The sequence below is a fragment of the Gymnoscopelus braueri genome, assembly GCF_963280865.1.
Source record: "Gymnoscopelus braueri genome assembly, chromosome: 6".
Taxonomy (NCBI): domain Eukaryota; kingdom Metazoa; phylum Chordata; class Actinopteri; order Myctophiformes; family Myctophidae; genus Gymnoscopelus; species Gymnoscopelus braueri.
The window spans coordinates 48,976,162-48,987,182 of NC_137607.1; the positions used below are offsets into that span (position 1 = coordinate 48,976,162).

Below are 11,021 nucleotides of genomic sequence, written 5' to 3' on the forward strand. Positions count from 1 at the left end.
AGTCCCTCGGGCCAGTGTTAGACGAAACAGACTGCAGGGGGCGCTGTTTGAGAGAGTCAGAGAGAGAGCAGAAAGAGCAGCATTGCCATGTCGGCTTATTATAAGCGACTTTGGGCTTCTTATTTTTGTAAAGTTGCTTGTGAAAATTGCTTGTTGCGTGTTGCGTTTTTTTTTGGGGGGGGGGCTTGTTTCTAAAGTGTACGTGTTTATTTAGTGCTTGCTTCCAAAACATGTAATTGTTTTTTAAACCAGTGGTTCTCAAATCTTTTCATGAAAATGTTTTGTGCCCAGGGAGCATTTGTGTTGTTAGAAATATTCCAAATATTCCACATTTTATTGCAAGAATTTTTGAAAACAGCAGATCTACAAGCTCTGAGCTTGTAGATTGGTTATACTCATGGTAGGTGCGCATGTAGTCTAAGTTGCTTCTTTTGGTCTTGTTTTCCTAGACCTGATTGCTTATTTCTGTCACAAAACATGGCAACGCAACACTGCGCGAGAGAGAGAGAGAGAGAGAGAGAGAGAGAGAGAGAGAGAGAGAGAGAGAGAGAGAGAGAGAGAGAGAGAGAGAGAGAGAGAGAGAGAAGAGAGAGAGAAGCGAGAGAGAGAGAGAGAGAGATGAGAGAGAGAGAGAGAGAGAGAGAGAGAGAGAGGAGAGAGAGCAAGAGAGAGAGAGAGAGAGAGAGAGAGAGAGAGAGAGAGAGAGAGAGAGAGAGAGAGAGAGAGAGAGAGAGAGGAGAGGAGAGAGGTACAGCAGCAGCGACAGCAAATGATTGACTCGCTCCATTTCACCGTTCACCTCTGCATCAGATCTCACTCAGACCTCTGCATCAGATTCCACACGCGCACCATTCAAGGTCCCGCATGCACCCGCTTCAACAAGAGGATCTATGGGTCTACTCTGCACGCTTTATGGAGGAGATTCACAGAAGATCATTTAATCTCCCTTTATAGATCCGTCTTGTAAAACGTGTGGGTTTGTTTTTTCTTTTTCTTGTCCATTTCTAAATCAATCATGGAACAGCGGACTATAACAGTCTGAGAGCGGATTGAGCGACACCTGCTCTGTCTTTTGTCTGGCATCTCTCCAGCTCTACGGCCACACCAAGGACCCAAAGGACCACCAAGGACCACCAAGGACCCAAAGGACCACCAAGGACCACCAAGGACCCAAACGGACCACCAAGGACCCAAACGGACCACTAAGGACCCAAAGGACCACCAAGGACCCAAAGGACCACCAAGGACCCAAAGGACCACCAAGGACCGGTGGTCACTCTGACAACTGTCCCCTGTAGAGATCATCTCTCCAGCTCTACAGCCGCACTCACAACCAACCGCACCACCAAGGACCCAAAGGACCACCAAGGACCACCAAGGACCCTAAAGGACCCGCAGCACCAAGGACCCCAAAGGACCGGTGACAACTGTCCCCTGTAGAGATAGATAGGACTGACTGTCCCCTGTAGAGATAGATAGATAGGACTGCATTGGCTGCCTCTTCAACGCCCCCCCATCAGCCCATACATATTGTAGCCTACCTGGGGCGCTTGCCCACAATTGGTTCTATTATTATTAATAATAACTGTGTCACCTTAGCAACAAAAAAAAGTCTCACGGTCAAATGAATCTATAATCGGGGTCTATTATTTGTGAAGGAGAAAAATAAACTTAACCACAAAGACACTCCAGAAGAAGCACTTTGGGGATTCAGAAATAGAGAAGATAAGTCCGGACCGGATCCTGAATCCTTGTGCTGAAGTTTTTTTCCCACCTTTTTTTTTAACATATAGATATATTTTATAGCTATATAATAGTGTGAGACATCACGGCTCAAGATGCTGTATCTCGTGGCGGTCTCTGTGTTAGTGAGTCTCTCTACAACATCAGTAACCGGAGGAGACAGTAATAAAGCCCGGAGCTGCACGGAGCTGCGCCAGTTCTACACGGGGAAGGGCTTCACTCTGGCCGGGGTCCCTCAGGCAGAGATATCCGGTGAGTTATAGGGATAAAAAGGACCAGATAATGCATTTTAAACACGAAATATAGGCTACAACCTATTTAAACTGTAGCAAACAGCCCAAATCAACAAATAATTATAAATAAATAGGCCTATAGTTTTCTTTACATTTATATGAATGAAACGGTAATAGGAAGACTCGCCCCAAAACACGCTCGCCCCCCATTTCCCCCCGCGGACCAGCGGTTCTTGTATTCTTATATAATTAGTTTAACTGAGGATAAGGCTTAGAAATACGTTTAGGGTTAGGCATGGTTTTACTGAGGTTATACGTTTAGGAATAAGGTTAGGTTTTAGGCATAGTTCTACTGAGGTTACGTTTAGGAATAAGGTTAGGTTTTTTAGGCATAGTTTACTGAGGTTACGTTCAGGAATACCAGGTGAATACCGCCGGATTTGCCCCGGGGCGACTGTGTTTTGGGGCGAGCGTTTTGGTATTCAGTGTAGGCTTAATTGACTTGTTTGAGGTTCGGGGGTCTGAATAGGCTACTTTTTCTTTTTCCTTTAAAAAAAATCTGAAGTAGCCTATCTTCATTCGGTGCGCCTCTCCTCTCCCTAAAGCCTTAACTCACTGAACCGCACAAAGTGGAGCGCGTTTCCTATTTTGTAGCCTATTTATATCTCCACTATCCTTTGGGTATTTTCATTGTGTCTGAATTGCAGGTGGGAGTGGGAATACCCCCCCCCCATGCGTCTTGAGCCCACGCTATTCATAAGGGGTGTGTTCTCTGTCTCCCCACTAGTGCTATTACAGTAGCCTAGATATTCTACTAGGTCCTTTACTAGGACATTTATCCATGTCTGCTGAGGTGTAGTTATTAGAGCTTTTATGTAGGCTATTCCATACCGCGCTCTGTGTTATGTTCCCCTCCCGCACCGCACATGTTATTTATGGGGCTTTTTCATTTCTCATTGTCTGCCCGGGCTCAGGACCGCAAGAAGTGCGCGTGTGGGTGGGTGTGTGCTTGGCTTGCGTGCGTGTACTTTCGTGTGCATCTGTTACTGCACGCACGTGTGTGGGCTACTGGGCTAGGCCAACTGTATGTGGTGTGTGTGTGTGTGTGTGTGTGTGTGTGTGTGTGTGTGTGTGTGTATGTGTGTGTGTGTGTGTGTGTGTGTGTGTGTGTGTGTGTGTGCGTGTGCGTGTGTGTGTGTGTGTGTGTGTGTGCGTGCCATTGTGACTCTGGTGCATGTGTGAGTGACCAAGACAGAAAACTGCTGAAATGGCCTGATTTCTTTTGTTTTTCACAAGCTAGTAGTCTAAAGGGATATACATGGAGAGTGAGCATCAAAACAAGTGCCCAGTCTTCTCCCCAAAAAGTGCCCAGTCTTCTAACCAATCCCTGATTTATAGCTTAGTAAGCTTACTTATTCGCAAGTCACTGGTGCATACACTGAAAATAGTGGATCTACAAGCTCACGTGACACTGGTTTTCAACTAAGTATAAATCAGACTTTATAGAAACATAAGAGAAACATCCCCTCCATGGAATTAACTATTCTATTCTATTCTATTCTATTCTATTCTATTCTATTCTATTCTATTCTATTCTAGATATTCTAGATATTCTAGATATTCTAGATATTCTAGATATTCTATTCTATTCTAGATATTCTATTCTATTCTAGATATTATATACTATCAGTTAGACAGACAAACATAACAGACCTACTGTAGGCTGCATTCAATCAGCTATTCAGTCAGTCAGTACTAATTCATTTAGTCAGTCAGGTAATTATCCCGACAGTCAGTCAGATTGACACTCAGCCAGCCAGCCTGTGAACTTGTTAATTCTGTTTGTTAGCAGTCAAAAAGGTCAGTTAGTGAGCCAGTCAGCAGTCATCATCCTGTCAGCCAGCCAGACATTGCACATCAAAATGGTTCTGTGGTTTTTGGCGTTGGGACAGAGTTGTCCATGTTCATGAATACTAATTGGACCGTCCCAGCAGGTCATAATAATGTGAATTGTTCAAATGAGTTGTACTGTATGTATGTATGTATGTATACCCCTTTAAGACACACTCCTTCCTCCTCTCTGCTTCTACCTGCCTGCCACTCAAATATGGAAAGAAAACAGCAGCTCCTCAGAGAGATGACTGTGTGTGTGTGTGTGTGTGTGTGTGTGTGTGTGTGTGTGTGTGTGTGTGTGTGTGTGTGTGTGTGCGCGCGCGCGCGCGTGTGTGAAGAAAGAAAGAGAGATTAAAAAAAGAGAGAGAGAGAGAGAGAGAGAGAGAGAGAGAGAGAGAGAGGGACAGATAATATGATCTGAAGGTCATGTTGCCTCAATGACTTTGCTCCCATAAGGGGGAATGAGTTAATAATCATTGTTAGTGTGTTTGTGAAAGACAGAGAGACATAGAGATAGGGGGGGGGGCACACCACAGAAAGAGACAGACAGACGCTGTGTCTGTCTGTGTGTCTGTGTCTGTGTGTCTGTCTGTCTGTGTGTCTGTCTGTGTGTCTGTGTGTCTGTCTGTCTGTCTGTCTGTCTGTCTGTCTGTCTGTCTGTCTGTCTGTCTGCCGACAGACAGGAAGAGACAGACTGAGAGGCAGGCACTGTTTTATGAAACTGTGTTCATTTTACTCTGTGAGTGTAGAAAGTTTTTTTTTTTTGTACAATCCCAGGTTATTGTAGCTGAGGATTTTGCTGTGCACTCTCTCTGTCTTTTTTCCATTAAGAACTCATCTTTTATTGAGAGATGAAAAAACACAAGTCCAGTCCCTCAAACCTCGATCTGGTCTGGTAGTTTGAGCACAAACACTCTCTCTCTCTCTCCCTGGAAATCATGAAAACAGATACAGCCGAGGGTGGAACGATGGCTACAGCAATTTTCTATAGAACCTGACCCCCCCCCCCCCCCCACCCCTAGGTGTTCAGTCTTTTGCATCTTGGGGAGGCTATCTGGGATACTTGCATTTCATGGAGTAGTGACAAATAAACCTTATTGATTCTTGATTCTTGACGGAAAGTACATGGACTTTACTACTCCTCAAGTCCATGTATAAACAGTATGGACTGAGCCTGACGGCCCATTCGGGGATCTCGTTCCGTAGATACGGCACACTCAGGGTTCACGGAGGCCAGGTGGGGATGCTGCGACCGTCTGTGCCCTCTCTGTTCAAGTGTACTTGAAGTGAGACACTTCCTCCACACATGCCACTTCCAGCTGCCTGCCACCCAACCCCAAACCACCCCCACCCCCACCCCCACCCCCGTTGACCTCAACCTAGAATGTGTGTCTCAAGAGGATATCGTTGCTGTCAGAACAGAAACCTTGTATCTCCATTTTCAAACTGTTTGAGTTTTTTTCATAAATGAACGCCCTACTTGATGAGGTATGAAACGTATCAAAAGTCACCCGGGTCCGGTTGTGTGAAACAGTGTTGATTTCGTCGACTAAAACTATGACATAAACGAAATTATTAAACGAAAACTAAGCTAAATTAAAACTAAGCTATGATGACTGAAACTAAGACTAAATATATTGACTATTTTGTCGACAAATAAAAACTAGATTAAAATGTTAGTGAGGGACTAGTGGAGAAGAGATCCAGTAGAACTAAAAGACCAGTCATTTTGTGCTCGGTTGCTTGGCTGTTGCGCTCTGAAAATAGCAGATCTACAAGCCCACGACGTGTCGCGCTGCGAGGCGTTGTGGGCTTGTAGATCGGCTATTTTCAGCATGCAACCGAGTGTAAAATCAGGCATTACGACGCCATCAAGGCCCGCCAAAAAAGAATTTAGTCGACTAAATCAACTGTAGATTTAGTGGACTAAAATCTTGTCAGATGACATTTCAGGTGACTAAAATATGACTAAAACTAAATGGAATAGTATTCAAAAGACAAGGACTAAAACTAGTTCAAAATGTGCTGTCAAAATCAAAACTGGTGTGAAATGACGAGCGAATGCTCAAAATCCACAGGCATGAAAAAACCTCCCCCCCTGTGTTCCTGCACACCCCTGACTCCCCCATTGTGCTGCGGGTTTAACATGGGTGTGAATGAGAGTCGTCTTTTTCCTGCCGTCTGCCCCGTCTGCCTTTGTGCCTGCGAGGGTCTTAACTGACACACACATTGTATCGGTGGCCGGGCTAATAGCCGCGGCCCCAGCTAGTCCTATAGTGTGTGTGTCTGTGTGTTTAGAAGTCAGTGAAAGCCAACACCTTCTCCAGGGAGGACACTTAGTTTCAATCACACATGCATTGTCTGCGCGGAGCAGCACCCACCCATGTGCTCATATAACACACGCACGCACGCGCACACATGCACACGCACCCAGTCAAAGAGAAAGAGAGAGAGAGACTTCATGACCTCCTCGCTCTATGGCACACCTGTGTTGGAACATGTGTGTGTGTTTACGTGTGTCATGTGCATGTGTGCGTGTGTGCGTGTGCGTGTGTGTCATATATATAGCCTACATACTTGTGTTTGCACGGAGTTATATTTCCTGTTGTCTTGTTGTCTTGTTTGCAAGACTATAGAAGTAAAATGTCGGTGTGTGCGTCTTTCGGAAGCACAACATGTCACCTGACACACCAGTTCTTCCTTTTGTACAATCCTCGGATTACAGGCTAGATTTACCCTGCAGATTAGCACAGATTACAGATGTGATTGTCAGTCAATAACTCATTTGACTTGTGGGCTTCCGCTGTCCTGTGAAAATCCACTAGACTTTGGCAGCTGTGGACGTTATGGGTACAACAGTTAATTGAACTAATTGTTTTTTTGGGGGGGATTCTTTTAGATTCATCTTGGGGCCACGCCAGCGGTCCGGGCCGAACTAACTGATTTAATTGATTACAAAAGAATATTTTCCAAAATATGAAAAAAGCTGATAGCACGGTTATTTGCGCGTGTGACCGACAAAGTTAAAAATTGGGTGGGGAGTGAGTGGTTTATCAGACTAATTGTTTTAGTTGATTATAAGAAATTAATAAAAAAAAAATCGTCTTGATTTGTTGATGTATAAAATAAAAGAATTATACATAATAAAAAAAAACTTTGATTAATTGAAAAGTAAAAGATAGAATAATCGTTAGGCAGGATAGTTGCAGCCGTACTGGCACAGGTCTGTCAGGCATGGGCATGTAGACTATTGCTGCTGTCGGGCAATTGTTAAAAAAATCTCCAGATTTGATACTTTTGATGTTTTCTTTTGTAAATCAATGCCCTACTTTGTCATATTACAGTGTCACACAAAAGGAGCAAAAATAGCAGATCTACAAGCTCAAACCGCATCGCATCGCAGATCTGCTACTTTTTGTTACTTTTTTCAAGTTTTAAGTGGGTAGTATTTCTTTAGTATTTTTTTGCATGCTGAAAATAGCCGATCTACAAGCCCACAACGCGTCGCGCTGCGACGCGTTGTGAGCTTGTAGATCTGCTATTTTCAGAGGGCAACACCCGAGCGCAACCAAGCATAAATCATGAAAAGCAACACCCGACATCGACGCTATAGAATTGAGAGACAGTCAGGTGTCTCATGTGGTCTCAGATCATACACTCTGGTCACGTAGCCATCCAGAGGATGTGCGTCTGTGTGTGTGTGTGTGTGTGTGTGTGTGTGTGTGTGTGTGCGCGTGTGCGTGTGTGCTCGTCAGGGGGGAAATCGATACTGTCCGTCATCTGTCACACATCACATGCTCACTCAAGTGTATGTAGCACAGTGTGTGTCAGAGAATGACACACACAAGCAAACACAGGCATGCGGGCACGACGTGCACGCACCCACACACTCACATAGCCTACTCTCTCCTACCTATCACTTTTGTATCTCTCTCCCCATCCCCCACTCTCTCCTCCTCTTTCTTGCTCTCCATCTCAACATTGTTTTTTTAGAACAACAACAAAGTGTGTGTGTGTGTGTGTGTGTGTGTGTGTGTGTGTGTGTGTGTGTGTGTGTGTGTGTGTGTGTGTGTGTGCGTGTGCGTGTGCGTGTGTGGGCTCTGGTAAAAGCAAAAAAAGCCGTGAATGTTTCATGATGCCTGATGGAGGGATGTGTGAGATGAGAGGCAGGGAGGAGATTCTCTTCCACTCCCCTCTTGTTCTCCTCACATCACTCCATCACCTTGACCTTCATCTTCACGACACATTCACCTTCACCATACCCACTTAAATCAGGGGTTAGGAATCTGTTGTATTCACTGCAAAGTTGCGAACCATGGCTCTGTTATGATGCTTTGTTTTCATACTGTGCCTCAAAGCACTGTTATTAAGGCAAATATTTTCGGTGTCAGATTTACTGTTTGCATCCATTCCATAAAAGTTCCGAAAGTTCCGAAAGTCAGTTGACAAAGTCACCAGCTTCAAACCTCCCAAAACAAACTGATCCGACTACTTCTCGGACTGGGGCCCATGACCCACCTCTCTCCCACTCACTTTGCCAGCCTAGGCTGGCTCAGGGTGGAAGACAGGGTTAAATAACTAAAAATGGGTCTGGTCTTCAAAATTGTAAATGCAGATTTGCCCGATATGCCCCCTATACCCGCATATCTGTATAAATACCTCGAAAAAGTTAGTGACACCCACAGCCACGAAACTAGAGGGAGCGTAAACAACAATCTGGTACCACCCACCCATAAAACAAACATGGGCAAATTCTCCTTCTATAGCACAGCCACCAAGGAATGGAATAGTCTAACCCCATCCCTCAAAAAATGCAGTTCCCTGGGCTCATTCAAAACAGCCCTAAAAACCCATCTTTCTGGAGGCCGAAAGAGGAGCTAGTACCAGTTTCCCTGTAGACAGACGACCCCCCCCCTCCTCTTTTTGTACATATTTTGTATTTCCTCATGCTTTTTTTGTATATAATTTTTATTTTTCCATGCTTCCCCCCCCCTTTTTTTTGTACATATATTTTTTAAATGCTTTTTTTGTACATAGTGGTATTTCTTCTGTATTATCTGTATTTTCATGTTGATTTTTGAACTGTTTGGTTGCTACTATATATGTCTATGAAATTAACTCAAGGACCCCAACGGAAACAAGTCCGCAAGGACTTTTTTGGCCGGACCTTTTAGACAAAAGCATTATAAATGTAACTGTGTTGTTTTACATTCTTTTGCCTAATAAAAATTTCAATCAATCAATCAAACCAAAACACTCTTCTAACACAAGAAGCATTTAATTACAATGGCGTTCCTATCCTATGAGGATAAACTTAAGTCTATTTTTGTCTTGGCCTGGCCAACAGGCCGGGAGGTGAAGACTGTTTTCGCCCCTGTCCATGTGTCTGTGTGTCCGTCCTTCCGTGTGCCTGTGGACAGCTAATCTCGGACACCCCTGGACCGATCAGCGTCAAACTTTGCATGCACACTCCTAGTAGGCCAAGGGAGACACTCCACCCAAAAGGATTAAAATCTGCCTCATGATGGCAACTATACCGGGCCGCTTAACGTTTGGCCGATCCCCCTCTGGGATCAATAAAAGTGTACCTTATCTTATAACATTCAAATCCCTAATAGTACACTCTAGGTTGAATTAATCCTCCAGATTCTGCTGTGTACGAATGCCAAAGTGAATAAAGGCTTTTTCTTAAGCGCTGTTGGATCTTTCTTTAAAATTGAAGGCTTCCAGTACTCAGACAAAGAACACCTTCCAGGCAGATCTGACTGATCCTCCTCCAGCCTTCTGCTCTCCACGCTACGCCAAGTATTGATATTTTTATGATTCCCTTTGATGCCTAACAAACCCAATTCCGTGCAAGTACACATCACTTTTAACATCCGACTACATCTCTCGGCTTCACATTCTATGTTTACCTGAGCCCTATCACAACTTCCTGTCCTTTTCACATCTCATGCTTGCCTTGTATCACTTCCCCTTCATCTCCTGTCTCCTTTGTTGCATATACCACTTGATGGTCCTTCCTTCCCTTCCTCGCTGTCTTATCAAATGCTATTTTTACTTTCTCTCCTCCTCCGGTTCTGTCCTTTCTTCTTCCCCTGCTCTCAGAAACCATCTGCTTTCCAAATGAAGAGATGAGCTGTTTGTGTGATGTGGTTGACTGGATGCTTGCTTGCCAGGCAGCCATTATAAGAGAGAGCCAAGGCCCGTCTTCTATGCTCTATATGGACTCAGTGTTGTAGATGGAATACAGTGTGTGTGTGTGTGTGTGTGCGTGTGTGCGTGTGCGTGCGTGCGTCAAAGCGGTTTGCACGCACGCACACGCACACACACACACACACACGCACACGCACACGCACACGCACACGCACACGCACACGCACACGCACACGCACACACACACACACACACACACACACACACACACACACACACACACGCAAGCATGCACACCCTTCAAGTGCCTTTGAGCAAGGCACTGAACCCCAACAGCTCCAGTGGATCTGCTCAGCGGCCAAGGGCAGAGAGAGAGAGAGAGAGAGAGAGAGAGAGAGAGAGAGAGAGAGAGAGAGAGAGAGAGAGAGAGAGAGAGAGAGAGCAGTTGATGCTACAAGTATTTTCAGGATTTTTCTATCAATTACTTTTTCAATTAATGGAATAATCGAGAAGCGTGTATCAACTAACTGATTAACCACTTAAGTGTTATTGTCTACTTCGTTGCACAATGATGTCGTACAAAAATAGAAGATCCTCATACAAGCTAATTAGTTTAAACTATTTTCCTGACATGCCCAATATAAGGATTGATTAATTATTTGATCAATTATTGTATTAAATCATCGATCGTTGATTGTCTTCTTTTTAAATGATCGATTAGTTGAATGAAGTCTTGCACCCATAACGCCACAGTCCTGTCATGCTGCTGAGTGAACATAGGCTGAACATATTTAGCAGCATGTTTCCAACTGCAGCGGAGCAGGGAGATCATCCCTGGATCTCTGTAAGCAAAATGCCAGTGAGATGGCCTTCCTCTTAACCACTTAACCCCTGTACTGTAGTCTTAGAGAACTGGCCTTGAATTACAACTGCACTTGACTTTGACCACTTTTTCCGTCTACACCAAACCCCTTACCAAAAGTCAGAACAAAAAAC

At 44.5% G+C, this 11,021-nt stretch overlaps 1 protein-coding gene across 1 annotated transcript in view; it reads left to right on the top strand.

Annotated features, from left to right (window-relative positions):
• The first annotated feature begins 824 nt into the window (after window positions 1-824).
• The window catches only part of LOC308086508 (glypican-1-like), a 51,002-nt gene continuing 40,805 nt past the window's right edge, over window positions 825-11,021 (top strand). The window contains exon 1 of the mRNA XM_080430063.1: window positions 825-1,995. Within this exon, the coding sequence (XP_080286189.1) occupies window positions 1,839-1,995 (157 nt within the window). The 5' untranslated portion in view covers window positions 825-1,838. The remainder of the gene's footprint in view (window positions 1,996-11,021) is intronic.